This window comes from Rhamphochromis sp. 'chilingali' (assembly GCF_963969265.1).
Source record: "Rhamphochromis sp. 'chilingali' genome assembly, chromosome: 11".
Taxonomy (NCBI): Eukaryota; Metazoa; Chordata; class Actinopteri; order Cichliformes; family Cichlidae; genus Rhamphochromis; species Rhamphochromis sp. 'chilingali'.
In genome coordinates this window covers 33,617,812-33,636,787 of record NC_137938.1, presented here as the reverse complement: position 1 = coordinate 33,636,787, position 18,976 = coordinate 33,617,812, and the positions used below count along the sequence as shown (strand labels likewise).

General features: G+C 39.5%; 1 protein-coding gene across 1 annotated transcript in view; it reads right to left on the bottom strand.

The window, feature by feature from the left end:
- Positions 1–18,976, bottom strand: part of thsd7ab (thrombospondin, type I, domain containing 7Ab) — a gene marked incomplete at its 5' end in the record, with an annotated part of 205,505 nt that overhangs the window by 94,368 nt on the left and 92,161 nt on the right. Inside the window, 5 exons of the mRNA XM_080895569.1 lie at positions 133–379; positions 4,785–4,979; positions 10,098–10,301; positions 12,911–13,066; positions 17,181–17,249. Of these exons, the coding sequence (XP_080751695.1) occupies positions 133–379; positions 4,785–4,979; positions 10,098–10,301; positions 12,911–13,066; positions 17,181–17,249 (871 nt within the window). The remainder of the gene's footprint in view (positions 1–132; positions 380–4,784; positions 4,980–10,097; positions 10,302–12,910; positions 13,067–17,180; positions 17,250–18,976) is intronic.

Sequence of the window (18,976 nt, the reverse complement as noted above, 5' to 3'; positions counted from 1 at the left end):
CAGTTATATACAGCTACAAATCAGAGAGGCAGGAAATAAGCAATCAGTGTTCTGTAGCAGGATTTAAATGGCTATACGCTGGTTAAAAGCCAACATAAACAAGTGCTCAAAGAAAGCAGAAACATAGCTTACTTCTTGGGTGGCACCTGGCCCACATTCACTCGGACACAGATGACCTTGCGAGTCTGCATTCCCATGGAGCAGGGAACCTCGCCGTCACTGTTGGGCGGGACCCCCACAGAAGTGTTGAAGGAGGAGGTGGAGGGGTCTTCAGTGCAAGGGCCCCAGGGCCCCGTCTGCCAGTGGTAAACTGTGCAGGGGTGTTCGTTACAGTTCCGAACCTCCTGAAGGGCGCTGCTGTTCGGGCAGAGGGCGCCACCTGAGAATACCAAAACACAGTGAGGACAGCAATTCTAAAAGTGTTCTCATGTGAGGAGGTAAAACAGGAGTAGTCATTCCTGTACTCTGTTTTCACAGCTGATTAAAACACATCATGTAATGCTAATTAAGAGAATCACCCAGCACTACTATAGTCACTGTTTTCAGTGTAAAAGTTCAGGTAAAACTACTTTACACGGATTAGGCTGCACAGCACCAAATAGCAGACTGACAATGTTTAAAATTAGAATTACCAGCCTCAGATCGTTATTTGCATACACTCTCAAGCATGAGACAGTCATGGAGCTGTTTCCTCTCTGTAGGTATTTTCTAGGATAAATCTGGTCGGGTGATGATGGAGTAAAAAAAAAAAAAGGATCAGTTTGGTTAAAAAATGAAAGGTGAAAAGTTCTTTTTTAAGCCTGTTACAAAACACTTTACACCTCACATGTAACCGCTGACAGTAAAAAAAAAAAAAAGGTTTTGTTAGTGAAGGAAAGTTTTATTCTTGTGGGACCAAACAATATAAAACTTCTAACCCAGTCTCTCATTCAATGTCAGTTTAATATTTAGATATCTAGATATCTAAACAGCCTCTAATACCTTGTGACAACCTAATAATCAAAAATCTTTTTCTTGCACCTCGGAGGTGAGAATTGCTGAATAAAAAGCTAGAAGAGAAACTGTAAATGAGCCAGTTTCAAGTCTCAAGAAAGGTGCAAGAATTTGTTTCCCCCGAGGCTAAACGCTGAGGCTTATGTTGGTTGATTTATATGCATCTGCCTTATTTCAGGCACTGCACTTATGGCTCAAAATATCACTGCATCTTTTTTTTGCTTGCTTTTCCACCCAATTTTCATTAAAACAGAATAATGCATAATATAGATGTATCTGGCATTTTGTTTTTACTGACAGCATGATCAGTTCTCTTCTCTTGCTGCCTTTGGGTATCAGGGGTTTCCTTTAAAGAGGGAGCCTAAACTTTTTATTTTGATTTTACTTTTTCCAAAAAGCCTCCAAAGATAGCCCTGGAAAATCTCTAATGTTTGAATGAGACGTGTGTGATTTTTATGTAGATGACCAGAAATGAATAATAGTCCTTAAAAACATCTGTTTAGTTATGAGCAACATCTTACAAAACGTGCTTTGGTGAAAGCTACAAGGCTGAAAAGTTACCATGTTTGCTGGCATGTCGTGGAAAAATAGTGATTTTTAAAAAAAAACATGTCTTTAAATTATGTCTGTGAAGGTTCTCAGTCATCCAGGTCATCGTAGTCAAAGGAGCTTGCAAAGAAAAACGTCTGGACTTCTTTAAGTTGCTTGAAGACGTTTCACCTCTCATCCGAGAAGCTTCTTCAGTTCTAAGGTCAAATGGTGGAGAGTCTTTAAATTACTACTACATATCTTGGGTTGCCAATGTTAAAAACAACCATTATTTACCAAAAAAAATACTTGCAGGTCCTACCCTGTTGAATGTTAATGTTACAAATGCTGTTTTGGTCTGGCTTTATCAGGGTTTATTCAGGATTTAGGTTTTAACCTTTGGCAATTTATTATGTCTACAAGAGGAGTTTAGATGTTTGTGTATACTACTGCAAGACATAAGTCCAGCTTTAATGCACTACTTAAGAGCCACCTCCACGGGACAAGACTCAGCAGTTCATCTGTATCTAAAGGACAAAGGTCACTCTTTCGAGGATGCCAACGTTCACATTTTGGACAGAGATGACAGATGGTTTGAAAAAGGAGTGAAAGAAGCCACTGTGAGCGACCATCTTTAAACAGAAGCGGTGGTTTACGACACCAACTGTCTGCCATCTATAATCCAGTTCTGAGATCCCTTCCCAGACGTCTTAACGCCCACTCACATCCTGGGTCATCTGACCTCAGGAATTTGCATGATAAGGTGGGGCCAGGTTTCACAATGAACTCACCCGAAACCCTGGCTGATTGGGACCCACACCCACTTTCACACCTTGGCTCATGTGATTAGGTAGATGATCATCAGGGGGTCCTTTGTCCCCCTTTGGGGTGAAACTCCCACTAGGCTTAAATCTGGGACTCCCCACCAATTAACCTTAGAACTGAAGAAGCTTCTTGGATGAGAGGTGAAACGTCTTCAAGCAACTCAAAGTCCAGATGCTTTTCTTTCCAAGCTCCTTAGTCCACTACTTTAGTGTTTAATACCTTTAACTATTGCCATCGCTATGCCCCCTCTTTGCCCATGTCCCTTTCCTTTCTCTTGTAAGGCAGCAGTCAGTCAGTTGTTGGATCGATGGGCTGAGAGAGCCATCTCTGTTTCAGAGTAATTGCAGACACTTAGGGCTTTCAGGAAAGATTGAGGGGCATTGCAGCACTGCGAATTCTTCACACCTGTATTTCTCTGCCGGAGTTGAAAGAAAGCCAGCTCCTAAATGAGTAGCGGTGTACACACAGTCGGGTCTGAATCACAGACTGCCAACTCTGACAAATCCCAGCCTAATAGCCCCTGAGCATGACTTCCTTTCTGCTGACTGCGCCATGCCACCTTAGCTGACTAACAATGGGGCAATGCTAAACTCGACACTGGCCTGACATGGTATTGCAAATGAGCCTCAGCTGTGGCTGAACAGTGACCTAGAAAATGTTGTTTTGCTGGACAACGGGGGAAATGTGAGGCAGTTTAAAGGAAACACATCTCACATGATGCAGTGACAAATAATGGTGCATATACAGTTTGGTCCATAAATTGCTAGACAAAGACAAAGTTTTGGCTCTGCACACCAACACAGCGGTTTATAATTCAAGTAATATGTGATTTAAGTGCAGTCTTTTAGCTTTAATTCAAGGGATTTAGCAAAAACATTGCTGTTAATTGTTTACAGAATCACCACATATGTACAATCAGACTATGTAGAACAATGTCTGTAATCCATGTAATACTTGTGATTTAATCACATATTGATTAATTTAAAATCCAGTATTGTGGTGTAGAGAGGCAAAATCATGTCTTTTCCCAAAGATTTATGAACCTAACTGAATGTGGGACATGTCGTTACTGGGTATTTATTAGACAGGTAGAGTCAAATGTTGTTTTTTCATCATTTTTTGCGTATTTTCTGACACCTTTCCATCAGTTATTTAAATGCACTCATGTTTGCAAGACAAACTATAATTTGCTGGAGAAACTGCCACTTAGCATGCACCTTGAATGTGATTCAACTGATGACTATAAAACAGTAAGAGCCACTTGGGCTTTCCACAGTCCCACCATAATCACCACAGAATTAAATGTAAGCAGTTATGCTAAATAGGTCATTAATTAAGCTTATTAAAATTAGCACAGAATTCTATGCAAACATTGGTGGATGCATATTATTAGAGCCCTGTGTCCTAAGGTTTGAGCAGTTCTTTAGTTCCAACCATTTTTTTCCTCAATATTTCATTAATATGTAACACATGGGTTAAGAAAAAAAATCTGCCAAGGAGCAAATTCTAATCAGATAATCTGCTCCGGGGGGGAAACTTGTGATGGAGAGAAAGCGTCCAGATTTCTGGTATTGTTGTGTGTTCATAAAACTGTGTCACAGTACAGTAGGGGTTTAAAGCTAATCTAAACTACAACTCTACAACTACAGTTTATCCAGTCTGCCTAGAGTCAAATATTTACCATAAAGTTCTGGAAACTTCGGCACCTGTGAAAGACCTTTGATAAATACAGACGTCAGAAATGTTAATGTGGCAGGTGAGGTCTGCACTAGATGAGCTAATACTACAGCAGAACAACTGAAAACTGCTAACAGAGTTCACCCATTTCACACATGGCTAACAAGGCTTGACTGAATTACAACTGGCTGAATAAATTCAAAATCAATTATAAGCTACCCTAAAGCTGTTATGGTAATGTACACATTTTTTAAAGCTCAAAACAAACTAACAATTTTAATTTTTCTGCATGTAGACACATAGCTAGAGGGATACAAGAGCTACCATCAAAATGTGTTTTCAAATGTTACCCTCCATCACAGTGATCCACGCCACAACCATTGCAGTGACTGTGAGGAAAACACACACCCAGATAAAACATTCAGAGACGTGACAAAAAGGACGACAAACAAACACGGAGGACGCTCTTAGAAATTTAAAACCAGAGAGAGAATAAGCATATGCAGAGAAATGATCTTAGATCGAGATAAAAAAGTGAGTGTCAGGCGAGGAGACAGACCAACAGAAATAATCACCAGGACAGATAAGCAGACTGTTTGAGATAAGGACAAATGCACATGCAAAGAACTGTGAAATCCAGACATTCGAAGAGTGACAGCAAAGGACGACTTGAAAGGCTGTGACTAAGCCAATATTCAGGCCTCATCTCCATATATTTCCATATACCATGAACAGTCGACTGTTGGCGGGTCCAGACTCACCTTCCCCAGCATTGTAGGCCAGAATAGAGCGGGTCCTCATTTGCTTGCCCTCAATGGTCTTGCTTGAGCATGTCTGAGAGCAAGTGGACCAGGACGTCCAGTCACTGAGCACACAGTCTCTTGAGCAAGGCACCTCACAGGGCACAGGTTCTGGAGTTGGGTTAGACGTGCAGAGATTTCTTTCCACCTTCTCTCCTGAAGCAAAACAGAACATACAACAGGGTCAAAAGCCCATAAATGGCCGCTTGTCGAGAGGCTGGGGTGATCACTTGGTAATCCCAAAAAATAGGATAATAGTGTTTTAATCTGCTTATGATAATCACTGATCATAAAATTACGCAACTCTTCTTATAAAGTTACAGAGTTATACTTGGCTGATCTTTCCTTCAAGGCTTTTTGCTTGTGCACATCTGGACCACTTTCAGCGTTACAGGTCAATTCAGAGTATATGCACTTCTGCAGTGGGTATCTATCTAACTATACACACAGGCTGAGTCACCTTGATTGCACCTAGTAGGGGTATTCTGTAATAAGAATCACAAGACATTTCTATTTGCCAGATCTGATCTATGATTTGATCTATTTGATCATACAGAAACCAGCTGAACAAGTGCTTTAAATAAATTCCAGATGTTATTGGCAATTACAATACATTCAAAACTCCCATTTGTGTGTTTCTAAGTCCCAATGGTCATTTTGTATTGCGAGAGGTCCCGGGTTCAAATCCCGGACGAGCCCCCACTTGTAACGTTCCCCTAAAAGGGGTCTAGGCGATGAGGGGGAAGTAACAAAATGTGTCCGGGTCAGAAAAAGGAGACAGAGGCAAGATGGTTAAATTAAAGAGTTTTATTAAAGTTTCTATTAGTACTAACTAAAAGAGACGGACAAGCCGCTATCACCATTTAAAGAAACAAAACTCAAACGTTGGTCAATTAAACTGAGAAGTAAGCCAGAGAAGGATAAATTGCCAAACACACTCCTCTCCACCAAGTAGGAGCCGAACACACACAGCTCAGTAGCTGCAACCATTCACATGGCACTGGCCCAGAGCTCACCTTTCTCTGCCCTTAAATACCTTTAATTGCTGATGTGAGTCAGCTGTACAAAAGAAAAAGGTGGTTACCTAAGGCAGGACAGCTGGTAGGACATGCCCACACAGGCAACTTCAGGAGGAGGCCCTGCTAGGGCCGTAACAGTATTCATTTCAACAAAAGTTGTCTGCTGAAAGGTGCAACAGGTGGTTCAGTTTATTCGATATGTCTTTCTCAGTATAGTGGAATACTCAGAATCTACCATCTGAAAATTTCAACAGGTTCTGCGTGCAAACAGTTGTTCACTCATTATTTCACCTCCATATTACACATGAAACCATAACATTACAGCTATAGCCCCATTAGTATTACCTATGTTTAATTTCAGTTCTCAAGCAGCACATATGACCATCAACATCCCAATTAAATCCTGTTGCTTTGCAGTATATGCAGTAATTAAACACTTGTGTTGGCCATTTTATCAAAGAAAATGTCTAAAAGTGAATATATAAAGTGACTCAAAACAAGAACATTAAAAACTGATTAAAGTTTAAATAGAGAAATATAAACCAGCTAAAGACCTGAAACACAAACACAAGTAATTTTCTGATTTTGCTCTAAAAGTCTGATTATCATTGTTGAAAAAAATCAGAAAACATTCATTGCAAGAATTTCATTGTTACCCGTCACATTTCAGCACAGAGGCGGAGGGAAGTGCTGAGAAAGTGAACAGATGTGTGTCTTAATTGATGGCACAATGTCAAGCACACGGCCCACTTTAGATTTTTGAGTCACGCTTGTTCTCTCAAGTGGCAGCATAAACTTGGTTTTGTTTAATTGTTTTTGTGTAATGCGAAGACAAGAAAAGACAAAAGATTTTAAACAGGAAAAGCCCGGAGAGCAGATTGAATCAAATACTGTACATAAGTAGCTTAAAATGTCACAGTTACTGTACTTTACTCATACATTCAAGTCTTATGCATGATCTATTTTGCTGTATGTCTATTCATACATACAGTAAATTCTACTGAGCCCCAAATAAGATATGCTTATTAAACACAATGTATTATTAACAATCACATTTTTGGTTTCAAAAATTTGTGGCTTGTCCCACATATAAGGTCTGTCGTTTTTGGGGCCCAATGTCAGCCTTCAGAGGGATAACTGTGTAAAATTTTACTTTTGTTTTACCTCATAATAATCTAATCTTGCAATCTAACCTATGCAAAAAGACAACTTTGTATTGTAAAACTATGTTAAGTATTAGACTGCGCTGGTTGTGGACACACTCTGTACTACTGCAGTTAGAAAGATAAATAGAGGAGCTCTCCCAGCTCTCTCACTGAATGCTGCTGAGGCTGATTGAGACAGGCAGTAGCTGAGATTATGATTGCAGCCATGCGGTGACATAGCGATCACTGTGGCTGCAGCCACAGCTTTGCTTTGGGTGTTATGATTATGGTTATGAAACATTAGTTTATAATGGTTGGGCGTGCGCAAATTATTAATATGACTGTGCTGCTTGAGAACTGAAATTAAACTTTTTTTTTCTAAAGTCCTGTGAACTAATGGCAATAAATCTGTCATATCTGATAAAAAGCACACAGGTTGCAACAGTTAAAGAGGGACTATTATTCTTTTCACTGTTTCATCTAATGGATAAAATATTACTAATGTGGATTCTTAAATTAAACTTAGCCAAAGGTCAAATAATAAATGGACGCATCTGCAACTACTGTGATCGACTTGTTCAAGGCCAATGTTTATACTCAGTTTTTGAATTTATCAGTGAGAGAAGCATCACATCATCTCATCGACTCATTATCGGGAATAATAGTCACAATATCAATATAAAAACTCACAAATGCCAACAAATTCCTGTAGGGAGATTGTTGAAGCTATCAACATGAATGATGGAAAATGTATAAAGACCTCAAAAAAGTTGAGCAATAAATATAGTTGCATAAAGTTACACTGCAGAAGTCTAAACCACCAAACAGACTGCATATAACAGATGGACTAAGCTTGAAGCTACAATGTTATCACTTTGGTAACCGGTATAAATGGAGCCAGAAGTAATCATGTTCGTACAAGAGGGTGAAGTTAGAAGCAAATTCTAGTAAGCTTGAATCTGTAGTGTACGGGTGCAATCCATAAGTCCAAAAATTTCCCTCACCAAAAATTAAAAACATTTTAAAACAATGGCAAAATAATTTAAATGCTGTGTAACATGAGAGTCATCGGGGTGTATGCTGTTCAAACCTTCTATTAACGAGGGGCTGCTTATCAGAAGACAGATGACCCAAAGAGAGGGAGGGGGAAATGTGCTAAAATGGTTGTTATAGCAATTCTTATAATAATGACACTAATAGTAACAACAACATTTTAAATGTAGATGTGTCACATCAGAATATCTTCTTTCTGCAGAGAATTTCCCTAATGTGGCAGTGGATTATAACTAAACTAATGTTCCTTATACTGACATGACAGATGATTATGACTCTTTTAAATTGATTAGCTGTAAAATATTCATACTGATGCACTCTTGACTGTGGCTCGTCTCCAAACAAAGTGGCACTGAACATGGAAACTGCAAATTCACATGGAATTCCCACATTTTTACACAACTATTCATGGTTTATTGATGAGCTGCTGGTATCACGCTTAAGTGGATTAAAATAACCCACACATTTGTCTGGTTTGCTTCATGTGTTGCCATGAACCAGGCGGAGAATATTTTCCTCTTTCGGCAGCACACACACACAAGCAAATGTAAACCTTTCAATGAGTGAATTGAAAATTCAAGCAAAAGAGAGGCTTCACAAGTCAGACTGGGCCTGACTCTGCATTAAGATGTCACTTTGACAGATACGCAGTGAACCAATCATGACTGAACTAAGAAGGCATGAAAATAAGAAGTGACAAGGGACCCCAGCAGTTTTCAGACTCGCACAGAGGAAACATGAATGAACAGAACACCCACTATGAGAGGAACACCTCCATGCTCAGTATGCAGAGAAGAAACAGCTCCCTGTCTAAGTGGGCAGGCAGTCAGCATGGGGAATATCAATAGCCAGTTTCAATAACATTTGTATCGACCTTCGTCTGTTGTCTGGGGCCTGGCTGTGTGGCCTTTTCTTTTATGGCTGGGACACACCCCGAGAAAAAATACAGCCAGCATTGCAGTGAAAAATCTCTGAGGCGAAAAGCAGAGCAAAAAATCCAAACAGAACAAATCAATTTTCATCAGATGAGGGAGTGAATGTGAGCGGGGATCAATCAACCAAAGTCATGGTGTGAAAGAACAGTGCAGAGTTTCTGCTGTACTCCGGCCGTACAGGGGAGAGTTTCCAGTAGCCCAGCTTCACTGAGCACCTGCAGCTGATGCATGAAGTGAGATTTGTGGGAGACGTTAGAAGGACAAATCAACTTCTCTAGTGTGGAAAACATGAACAAAGTCACTGCACTGCATCATAAATTCAAGATTTACTGAGTAGATTTGCAACTGAATGAGATTCCCAGAACAACATCACAGTATAACTTTACGTGCTGATTAAATAAACATGCCATGTCATTTGATGCACAGCTCACAGCAGCTCAACCCCCCCAACTCAATAGTGTGTTGTGACTTATTTTGTCATACATATGTCTGATAGCTGAAGGCAAGAGGAACTCAACAAAGTATCTCTGCTCGGTCACCCTTAATATTAAAGATTTACAGTAATAAAGAGAAGCAGTAAAAATCATGGAGTAGCAAAGGGCACGAGATACTCTAAGACTTGGGGCTCGAGGATTGATTTGATTTAAAGCGAGTAAGGTTTAATTGTGCGTGCAGAGAGGAAACTGTAATGAGAGAGACGGCAGGAGAGAGGTAGCAACGCTGAACCGAGGAAGCGTTAAAGTAGAGAAGTAGAGGAGCTTTAACAGGGAGAGGGGGGAAGGGGAGCCAAGGGAGAGCATTCCTCACAAAGACGAATGGCAACTGGGAGTCATGTTGTGGAAATCTCCTCACGTACAGCGCTGTGCTGCAAGAGTTGCAGGGTCAGTGGACAGGTGACCTTGAAAATATAGGATTTTTCATGCAAGGTCAGACCAGCAATTTCTTTTTATTGCAAATCAAGGTGGGTCGAAAACGCAGCAAAATGCAAGGATGCGCAGGGAGCAAGCATCAATGTCAGCCAACAAACACTGTCTGTAAGCAAGAGTATGGTTAGTTTTTAACAAATGACTCAGCTCATTTTGAAAATGTGGGGCACATTAGGATTAAACATTCCTCGCTCACCGTTGCTGTTGACACATTGGACCTGCACAATCTGGGTGCCGGAGCCACACTGCTTCCCATCATCAGGAATGCACGGACTCAGACTGATCAGCTGCCAGTCGTAACAAGTGGGCTCGTCACATGGCACCGCCTCCACAAGGTGTGGACAGTTTCCAGGACCTCCCGTTGGCTCGTTTGTAATCTGTCGTTTCCTCAGTTTGAAACCTGCAGTGCAAAGACAGTTATCACAACTGACAAACTTTTGTGTGTGTAGCAGGCTTTAGTTTTTTCACACAACCACATACATAAGGGGAAAATAGTCCTCATCTTACTCCACTACATGTTAAAAGTTATATTTTATTGCATTGTATTTATTTATATCATGTGATAATTTTTTCTAATCATACACATTGTATATTTTTTTAAAAATTGTCTAGTTTCATCTGTCACAGGTGGGTTTGATAGCAGTTGGTTAGCACATGCAATACATGTATGTAATTTCCCCTCTAGAGGTTTTCTCTATCTTTTTTAAACTACACTATAAATAATATCACAACCGCTCAGATTTATCTTTAAATCCTTGCATAAATAAGCCTCCTTTTAGGTTGGAGACAAATGAATTAAATAGGCTCCACGCTGACCAGCTACACCCCTAAAACAATCGTATATACAGCAAGTATTTCTCTGTAGACCAACTACTTCTCTGTTTAAACTGGGCCTTTCATGTTTTCCCTTACTTTCTGTCTCATAAAAACTGTTACAGTGATGGATATTCTAACAAAACATGGTGAACAGTTGAATAAATTACATTTGTGCATATGCAAGTAATCCCTGTAAGCCAAAAGGTCAGGTTTCAGAGTTCTTTGAGCACTCAGTCTTCTTCCTACATCAGTGAGACAAGATATTACTTATATGGTCATCTCTGACTCCCAACCAAATACTGTTAAAACCTTCTGTTCACTGGAGTCTGAGAGTGTGCACCAAGTTCCAGTATAACATAAGTAAGCATCTTTTTGAACCATTAATCCACTTAAAAATAAATAAAGCCACTTGAAAATAGTGCAAAAATAAAATGATTTATGCTATTAATTAATTTAATATTATTAATGTAGGATTTTACAAATAGTGAGATCTTACATTACATTTTACTTTACTAAAGTCTGAGCACTTAAATGTTTGTTTGATGGTTCGTTTCTTGATATGGCTCATCAATAAGAAACCTTTATGATTTCACTTCATTGCTTAAGTTTATACTTATGTGCAATATTTGCATAAACATTGTTATTCACTCACACTATGAACAAAGACTGCCATATTCTGATGCAACAAAGGGACATTTTAGACTGAAAATGTAATTAGGCTGCTGTAGTTTCCTTAGAAATTGTATGCTTTTTACCTATTCTGTAACAAGATGACCTGCTACTACTGGAGACAATCAGTCATTAAAAATTCAGCAATATTCTCTGAAGCTATGTGGTAAGGTGAAAACCAATATAAGAATATTTTTTAATGTAAAACGATATAAAGACTGCATATTCATTAAGCACATTCAGGCTCAATCATATTATTCTACAGCATTCTAATTATAACGGCCTCGTACAAAAAGATAACAAACGTGATGGATGGTGTACAAGCAGCATTTAATACACAGCAGCCACTTTTTTCATTGTTTTTGAGCAATAATTATTAGAAACAATAACAAGGAATAATTTAAGAGGTTCTTGTATTTTCAGCACAAAATATTGAATCGGGTGAGAATTTATCTCGGTGCCAGGAGCACAAGAGGCTGACAGATGACTGACAAATTATTTTCGGCTTGTTTATCTCCTATAATGAAGACTACATGGAGGCGAGAAGGGGGAGTATTTAGGAAAAAACACTGAACAGCCGGTCTTAGATAGTGTCTGTAATTATTTTAAACCAGTGTAATACAACAGCTTCGATAAAGCATAATAATGCTTAAAACGTGACACACTGAGTATAGTACTTAGAGCAGACAGAGACAGTTTAGTTGATAATGGCAGCTCATATTAGCTGAAGGCTCAGCTGATACCCTATTTGAGGCCTCAGTCACGCAGGCTTAGAGACCGCTCGGAGACTCCCTGGCAACTGTTGGTCACCAGGGAAAAATGTGACTGGCGAATCTGCAACCTGCTTTGAAACCCACCTCCATCCCAACTCCTGACTAAATTAACTGACTGGAGTCATTATCTTGCCCTCCAATAACACTGTGAGGAGTCATTTTTGACCAGGACATGTCCTTCAATGCACATATTAAACAAATATGTAGGACTGCTTTCTTCCATTTGCAGTATGGAATCGAGAGACAGCGACTATCTCTATTTTTAAGATTAGGCTTAAAACTGTCCTTTTTGATAAAGCACATAGTTAAGGTTGGATCGGGTGATCCTAAGTCCTCACTCAGTTACTCTGAAATGGGTCTAGGCTGCAGGGTGATTGAAATCCCACTATCAAAGCGCTTGCTCATAGATGCTCATATAATTGTTGGGGTTTTTCCTCTGTTTTACTTGTATTAATGTTGGGTCTTTACCTTACAATATAAGGCATTGAGGCAACTGTTGTTTTGATTTGGCACTCTATAAATGGAACTGAATTGAATGTCATAGTGCCAATCTGTTCTGTGCACGCCATGGAGTCTTGCTGCTACTCCCCCAGCTTATGCATTACATGTATGCAGATCCACAAACGTAGAGCAATTGAGAGGTGCAAAACAGAGCCACAGTGCCAAACGTAATAGAGTGCAGTTAGAAATAGCAATCACCTTTTGACTATAATAGTTTGGACTGAATTACATATTTCAACCATTCAGGTACCTTTCTTTCCAGCCTGATCATCACAGTTTTCAAAGGTGCAGGGCCCCCATGCACCCCATGGTGATACCTCACAGTCGATGGGACAGGGGATTTGGCACAGCTGGGATCTGTTGGGGATTGGACCTTCGCACAGCTTGTTTTCCACTGGGCGGGAGGCTGTGCAGATAAACAAAAGGGAAACACACAATAAGCAGCAGATAAAATGAGCCTAATTCTGAGGAATTTTTCTTCTTTAGCAGCATTGAAAGGAGCAGGAACAAGGGACGCAAAAATGCTTATTTGCTTTTATTCCTGGCATAAAATCCCTGCAGAGGGTAGATGAGAGCCACAGTGAAAAAACAAAACATGCCTGTGAAGTAGACACTATTATCCCTTTGTTTTGTTTATCGTCTCCCTGTTAGCATGTCAGAATGATAAATTAGCAATGATTATCTCGTACAACGCCTTGCTAGCAGCATAAAACATTATGGAGCCCTGCCCACGGACTCTCAACGGAGACATAGGAAGAGGAGGCAACAATACAACACTAAAGGTGTAAGAGAACACGGACAATATCTTGGCTCATGTTTATTCCATGAGGTGTAATTTGGCATCTACTTCTCCTAGTCATGCCATGCTGGATTCTAAAAAAGCTCTTTCCACGAAACCACTGGTAAATGCATGCCAGTCTGAACTCTGGGGGGAAGAAAAGAGGAGATGCTATCACCGTGCAAGAAACAGCTCTGTGACAACTGTGCAGAATACATTTCTACACATCTGCATCATGATAAATAAATCTGATGTGTGGAGTTCCTGAAGATACAAAGTTAATGCATTTATTCATGCACAAAATCATGCAAGTGTCATTTCAAAGTGGATGTTTCTGCTTTCAGAGACATTTTTCTTTTTTTCCCTTCACCCTTTTGAGCCTCGTGAGACTAGAGGCTGACAGGAAATGAACAAAGAGACTAGGAGAAAGGGGACTTTTGATACAAGCCTGACCACACGCAGAATTTAAGGTTTTTCAGCTTAATTGCATATTTTCCATTTGTATTGTTTACACAGTTTTAGCAGAAAGTAATACATTTAATCTGATGCAAAAAGGGAATGGAGAGGTTTTTTTTCCAGGAAAGTGAAACCAACTGCTGACTGTATTTTCCAAAGAATGACACCATCAGCATTTAGATTGGTTGCCTTTAAGGTCTGCTTTTATCTTTACAGTTCCCGCTCCCTCAGAAAATAAAAGCAAACTGGCAAAACTGGGAGAAAAAAAAATCACTTTTTTTGCCTGTGGACAAACCGGAGTAACTACATTACGTGAAGAAGAACAGAGAAGATGGTGCGAAAAATGGATCCCTTTTTTTTCTGTGTCCATAGAAACTATTGCAAATGACCTCAGTCGGAACAGGGGTGTCAACAGCCCTCACACTGTGTTGGGAGAATTGACTGATGCTTACGTGGTGCCAAACAAGCTGAAGAGGCACTTGGGAACCCAAAGTCCCTTCTCTGAGAGAAAATTTAAAAGAATGTTGCATGTAAGTTGAGACACCATTCACTGGACTGTGGAAAATAAAAAAAGATGCTTGCAGGTGGCATGCCAGCTGCAAATGTGCTGTCAACAGAGCTTTCAGCTGACTGCACAACCAAAACAATAGTTCATTCCTGACATGTCAAATGGCAAAGCATACAGGTGTTGTATGTTTGAAAGACAGATAGTCACTACACTGATATCTACTTTGTTTATGGAACAACTATGTAATCAAAACAGAAAATAGAGATCAAAGGTGATCCTACTAAAGCCCTGACTCATGTTGCAGTTAACTTATCTTAGCATGAAGCCTGAAACCAGAGGTAAACAAACTGCTTGGCTCCGTAACAGAACATTTTAAGTTTGCTAATTAACCCGTTACACCTTGTTGACTGATTGATTGTTGGTTTGCTGAACCAATCAAGTGTTAAAATGGCAATTTGTCTTGATGACATGAGACATAAGCTTTGGAGGTAATGGAGAGAAGCAGGCTAGCTGTTTTTCCCCGTCTCCAACCAGCTGCTGCCTGTAGTTTCATATTTACCAGACAGATATGAGATTGGCCTTCATCTTTTCATGTAACTTTTAAAGAAAGAAAATAAGTGTGTTGCCTACAATTTTAAATCATCCCTTTAAAGCATGAAGCCAGCAGCACACCAGCTTCATGCTTCCAGGTTTTCCTGATTAGAAGAAGTCTGGCTCACTGAGCAGACGAGTCCAACCCTCTGCCTGAAGCTCCCCACATTGACGGACACTTCTGAACCTCTCTTCCTGCAGCTACACTCAGAAAACCTGCAAAGCTGAGCCTGTAAATCAGATTTCATTCTGCGCAAAATTCTGACTTCACCATTTTTTGAGCTATATAGCTTTAATAAAGATAACTATAAAACACTGATTCCCAGGAATAATGACAAGTACTGTAGAAGGTACTTCTTCACTACTTGGAAAGATTAACTATTACAGTTATTTTTGTTTAATTTAATAATTGAAACGTGGCCTATACAGGGGGAGATATTTGAATAGTAGCTAAAGGTACTGAATGAATGTTTAAAATAGTGAGCCGACCATTATGAATGGTTAAAACATAAATATGAAAATATGAGCTAAAAGTTGACCAGGTCTGATTTAAGATTTCCTACTTATTGCAATTAAATGTTTTGAGGTGAACTGTGGGGATACAACAGACGAAACTATAAAAACCCTGTTTAACTACATGTTGTTATACACAATACAATATCATAAATATAAATGATTATACATGAACTTAAATTAACTGTAACAATGTGGGCGGACTTTGGCTGGTTTTAATGTGAAGCTGTAGGAGAATAAATTGGCACCATCTGTCGTAATAGGAAGTACAGCTATAGTAGATTTTGCCCCTATAAGAAAATCCGCTCTCTGTGAAAACTGATTCTTGGTTGAAAACAAGATGATGAAAAATACATATCAGAAGCTTTTTCTCTACAAAGTCTGAGTATGGATTGATCTCTACTTTTGAAATATTGTAATTAATACTGGAGTGTGTTTTTTAAAAGAAGATATTTAACGATTCATACAACAAAAAAACCCCTCTTCTTCATGTTCAACCTGAAGCACTTTATTTCCTGTATCCCAACTGTTCCTACAAGACATCTAAAGCTTAAAGTCTCTCATAGGCAGGACAGCCAAATCATAAATCCCTCAGAACTGTACAGGGAAAGGCAGAAGGGCCTTTTGAAATGCAAAATGTCTAATTCCTTTTACAAATACACTGAAAGTCAAATACTGAGTTTGCTGAGCCACTGTTAATCCACATCTTATTGGAGAACTACACTCTCTTCAATCTTTTAACATCAGTCCATTTGTGAATACTAAATTGGGGGCTGACAGTGTATCAGCCTCTCTATAAAAGGGAGAAAATATCCTGGAGAATATCCTGACTCTCTGTTAGTCCATTTTGTGGTGTACTCTCCAATGAGTTCATTTCTCTATTGTGCAAAAATGACAACGGTAGAAAAAAAATCCCTCTTGCAAGTGCGGCTTACTGTCTGCAGCGGTGGAAAACGTCTTGCTATCCGTATTCCGTTTGTAGTGGGACGAAGTTTGTCTTACAGTTCCTTCAAAGCTTTAATTCTTCTATCCAGTAGAAAACAGAACTTTGGTGTAAAACTAGTCATCCTTTGTTTTACTTGAAAACAACACTAAGAACTGGCAAGAGAGCAAAAGTTTGGGATTGTAACTGCACAACTGGCTCGTGTATACTGAACGGGATTATGATTATCTAAATTATCTAAAGCATTACAGCAGCTGGGGCAAAGTCTACTGTAAAAAGAACAAGGAAGAAGAAAAGCGGAAAAGGAAACAGAAAAAAGAAGAGCCAGAGAAAGAATAAAAACCAAATGAAACAACAAAAAAAGGCAAATAAAGGAGGTGAGGAGTGAAGGTAGATGAGGGTAGGATGATGGGAAAGGAAACAAGTGCAAAAAGAGAAGAAACAAAAGATTGACAAGAAAGAAGACAAGAAGAGTTGGTGCAATGAGAAGGGAGAGGAATGGAGGAGAAGTTACAAACTAACCAAGAGGTTAGGACAGGAAATGCATGAGGAAAAGCAAAGGAAATATGGCAAAAGGAAATGGAAATGGAAAAAACAACCAAAAGGAAAGATGAAAAGGATGAAAGCAATTGGAGGAGGGGAGAAGACAGAAGGGAGGGAGGGGTGAGGCAGGCGGGGGACGCATAAATCAGGGAGACGGGCTTTGTGACAGCATGACTAAAAACACCTACCTGTAATCTGGAAGGTGATGGAGAGAAGAGGGGGGACACTAGGCTTCTGCTGTTTTTGGGTCTGACCCGCTGCAATTACAAGGGAGATAGCGCTATTAGCTACGCACACACAGGGGAGACAGAGGCACTATCAAAGAAACAGAGGGAGGGAAACGGCACAACAGAGACAGGCAGAAACTAATGCAACAACAACAGCAGACCTGAGCCTCATAACCCAAACATGTTCAATTAAATGCAGATCAAATCTTTGGTTTGAGTGGAAAGCATAAAATAATTGCTGTGCATGGTTCATTTCTTCCGACAAGGCCAAATCAGAGGGAAAGCCACGTGGACCCTAGGAGCATGCCATTTTATCAGCTTAGATAAGAAAGTTGACACATGAAAAGAAATTACTTTTTTTAACACTTTTCTTTTTTTCAAACTTAACGGCAGCAGACTAGGTAATGAAAGTGAAAATAAACATTAGCTGTGATTATGCACTGCGACTTTTTAGCCTGTCTGTGTATTTAAAGGAGCAGTTAAGCAATTGCTGAAATGCTCTTGGCTGTATTTGAAAACAGCAGCAGATCGATTTCACGAGCTACAGAGCTAATTGATGCCTGTTTGCTCACTGCAGACAGGAAAAAAGTTCATTTAAGCTTAATTTATGAGCAAAAGATCACAACAATAGTTCTTTCAAGGCACTTTATATTGAAGGGTAAAGAACAACATTCTAGAAAGAGCTTAGTGATCAAATCCCCTATAAGCAGGCACTTAATGATCTTATATACATGCATGCTAAGGTATTTCAACCTGACACATAAATATAAACAACACATTGTTTATTGTGTACAAAACAGAAATTAGTCCCTTTAGCACAAACTGAACAGCAGTTATGCGTTTGAGAAACTCAGCCAGATGCAGTGACTCTGCCCAGCTTCCGAGAGTCTTGTCGTCACAGCAGGGTTGCCAGTTTCTGACGCTACACTGTCTGTATAAAGACCAAACCCAAAACCTGTCGTTTGATACGATCACCGCAGGTTGCTGACTGCATCTGCCAGCCCACGCTATAACTGAAAATGCTGCACAGAATTGCTCTGTGAATGCATAAAATGGTGTTTGTCTAGAAATATTTTCAGCAGCTTTCCTTTTCTCCTCTCTGCACTTTTTATGAGAAATTGCGTGGCAGAAGTCGTGTATATTCATCACTTTCTTGGGATTCAGATTGATCATTTCTGTCACTTATTTTGGCCTAAATACTTGTTCAGTAAAAAGAAGAACAAATCAATTTAACATGCAAGTCTCTATAAATTTACAAAATTCTGTTTTTACATTCTTATATTGTGAATAAAAAAAGACATTTGTGTACTGCAACACGATTCTGGAAAAATGTCTTTTTGGCACAGATTCAACGAGGTGCTGGAAACATTCTCAGAGATTTTAATCCATTCTGACATGATGGCATTGTGCAGTTGCTATAGATTTGTTATGCAGCCAACAAATCTACAATCAAACTTCCATTCACAACATCCCAAAGGTGCTCTATTAGACTGAGATCAGGTTCCTGTAAAGCACATTCTTGAGTACAATTAGCCTTTACATTAAAGAAACCAGTTTGAGATGACTTGAGTTTTGTGACATGATGTGTTATCCTGGTGGAAGCAGCCATCACAAAATGGATACACTGTGGTCATAAAAGGATGATTAAGGTCAGCAACAATACCCAGGTAATCTTGACTGTTTAAAAGATGCTCAGTTGATACTAAGGGGCCCAAAGTGTGCCAGGTTCTGACCTTTCTTGTTCTTCGTTGACAGGT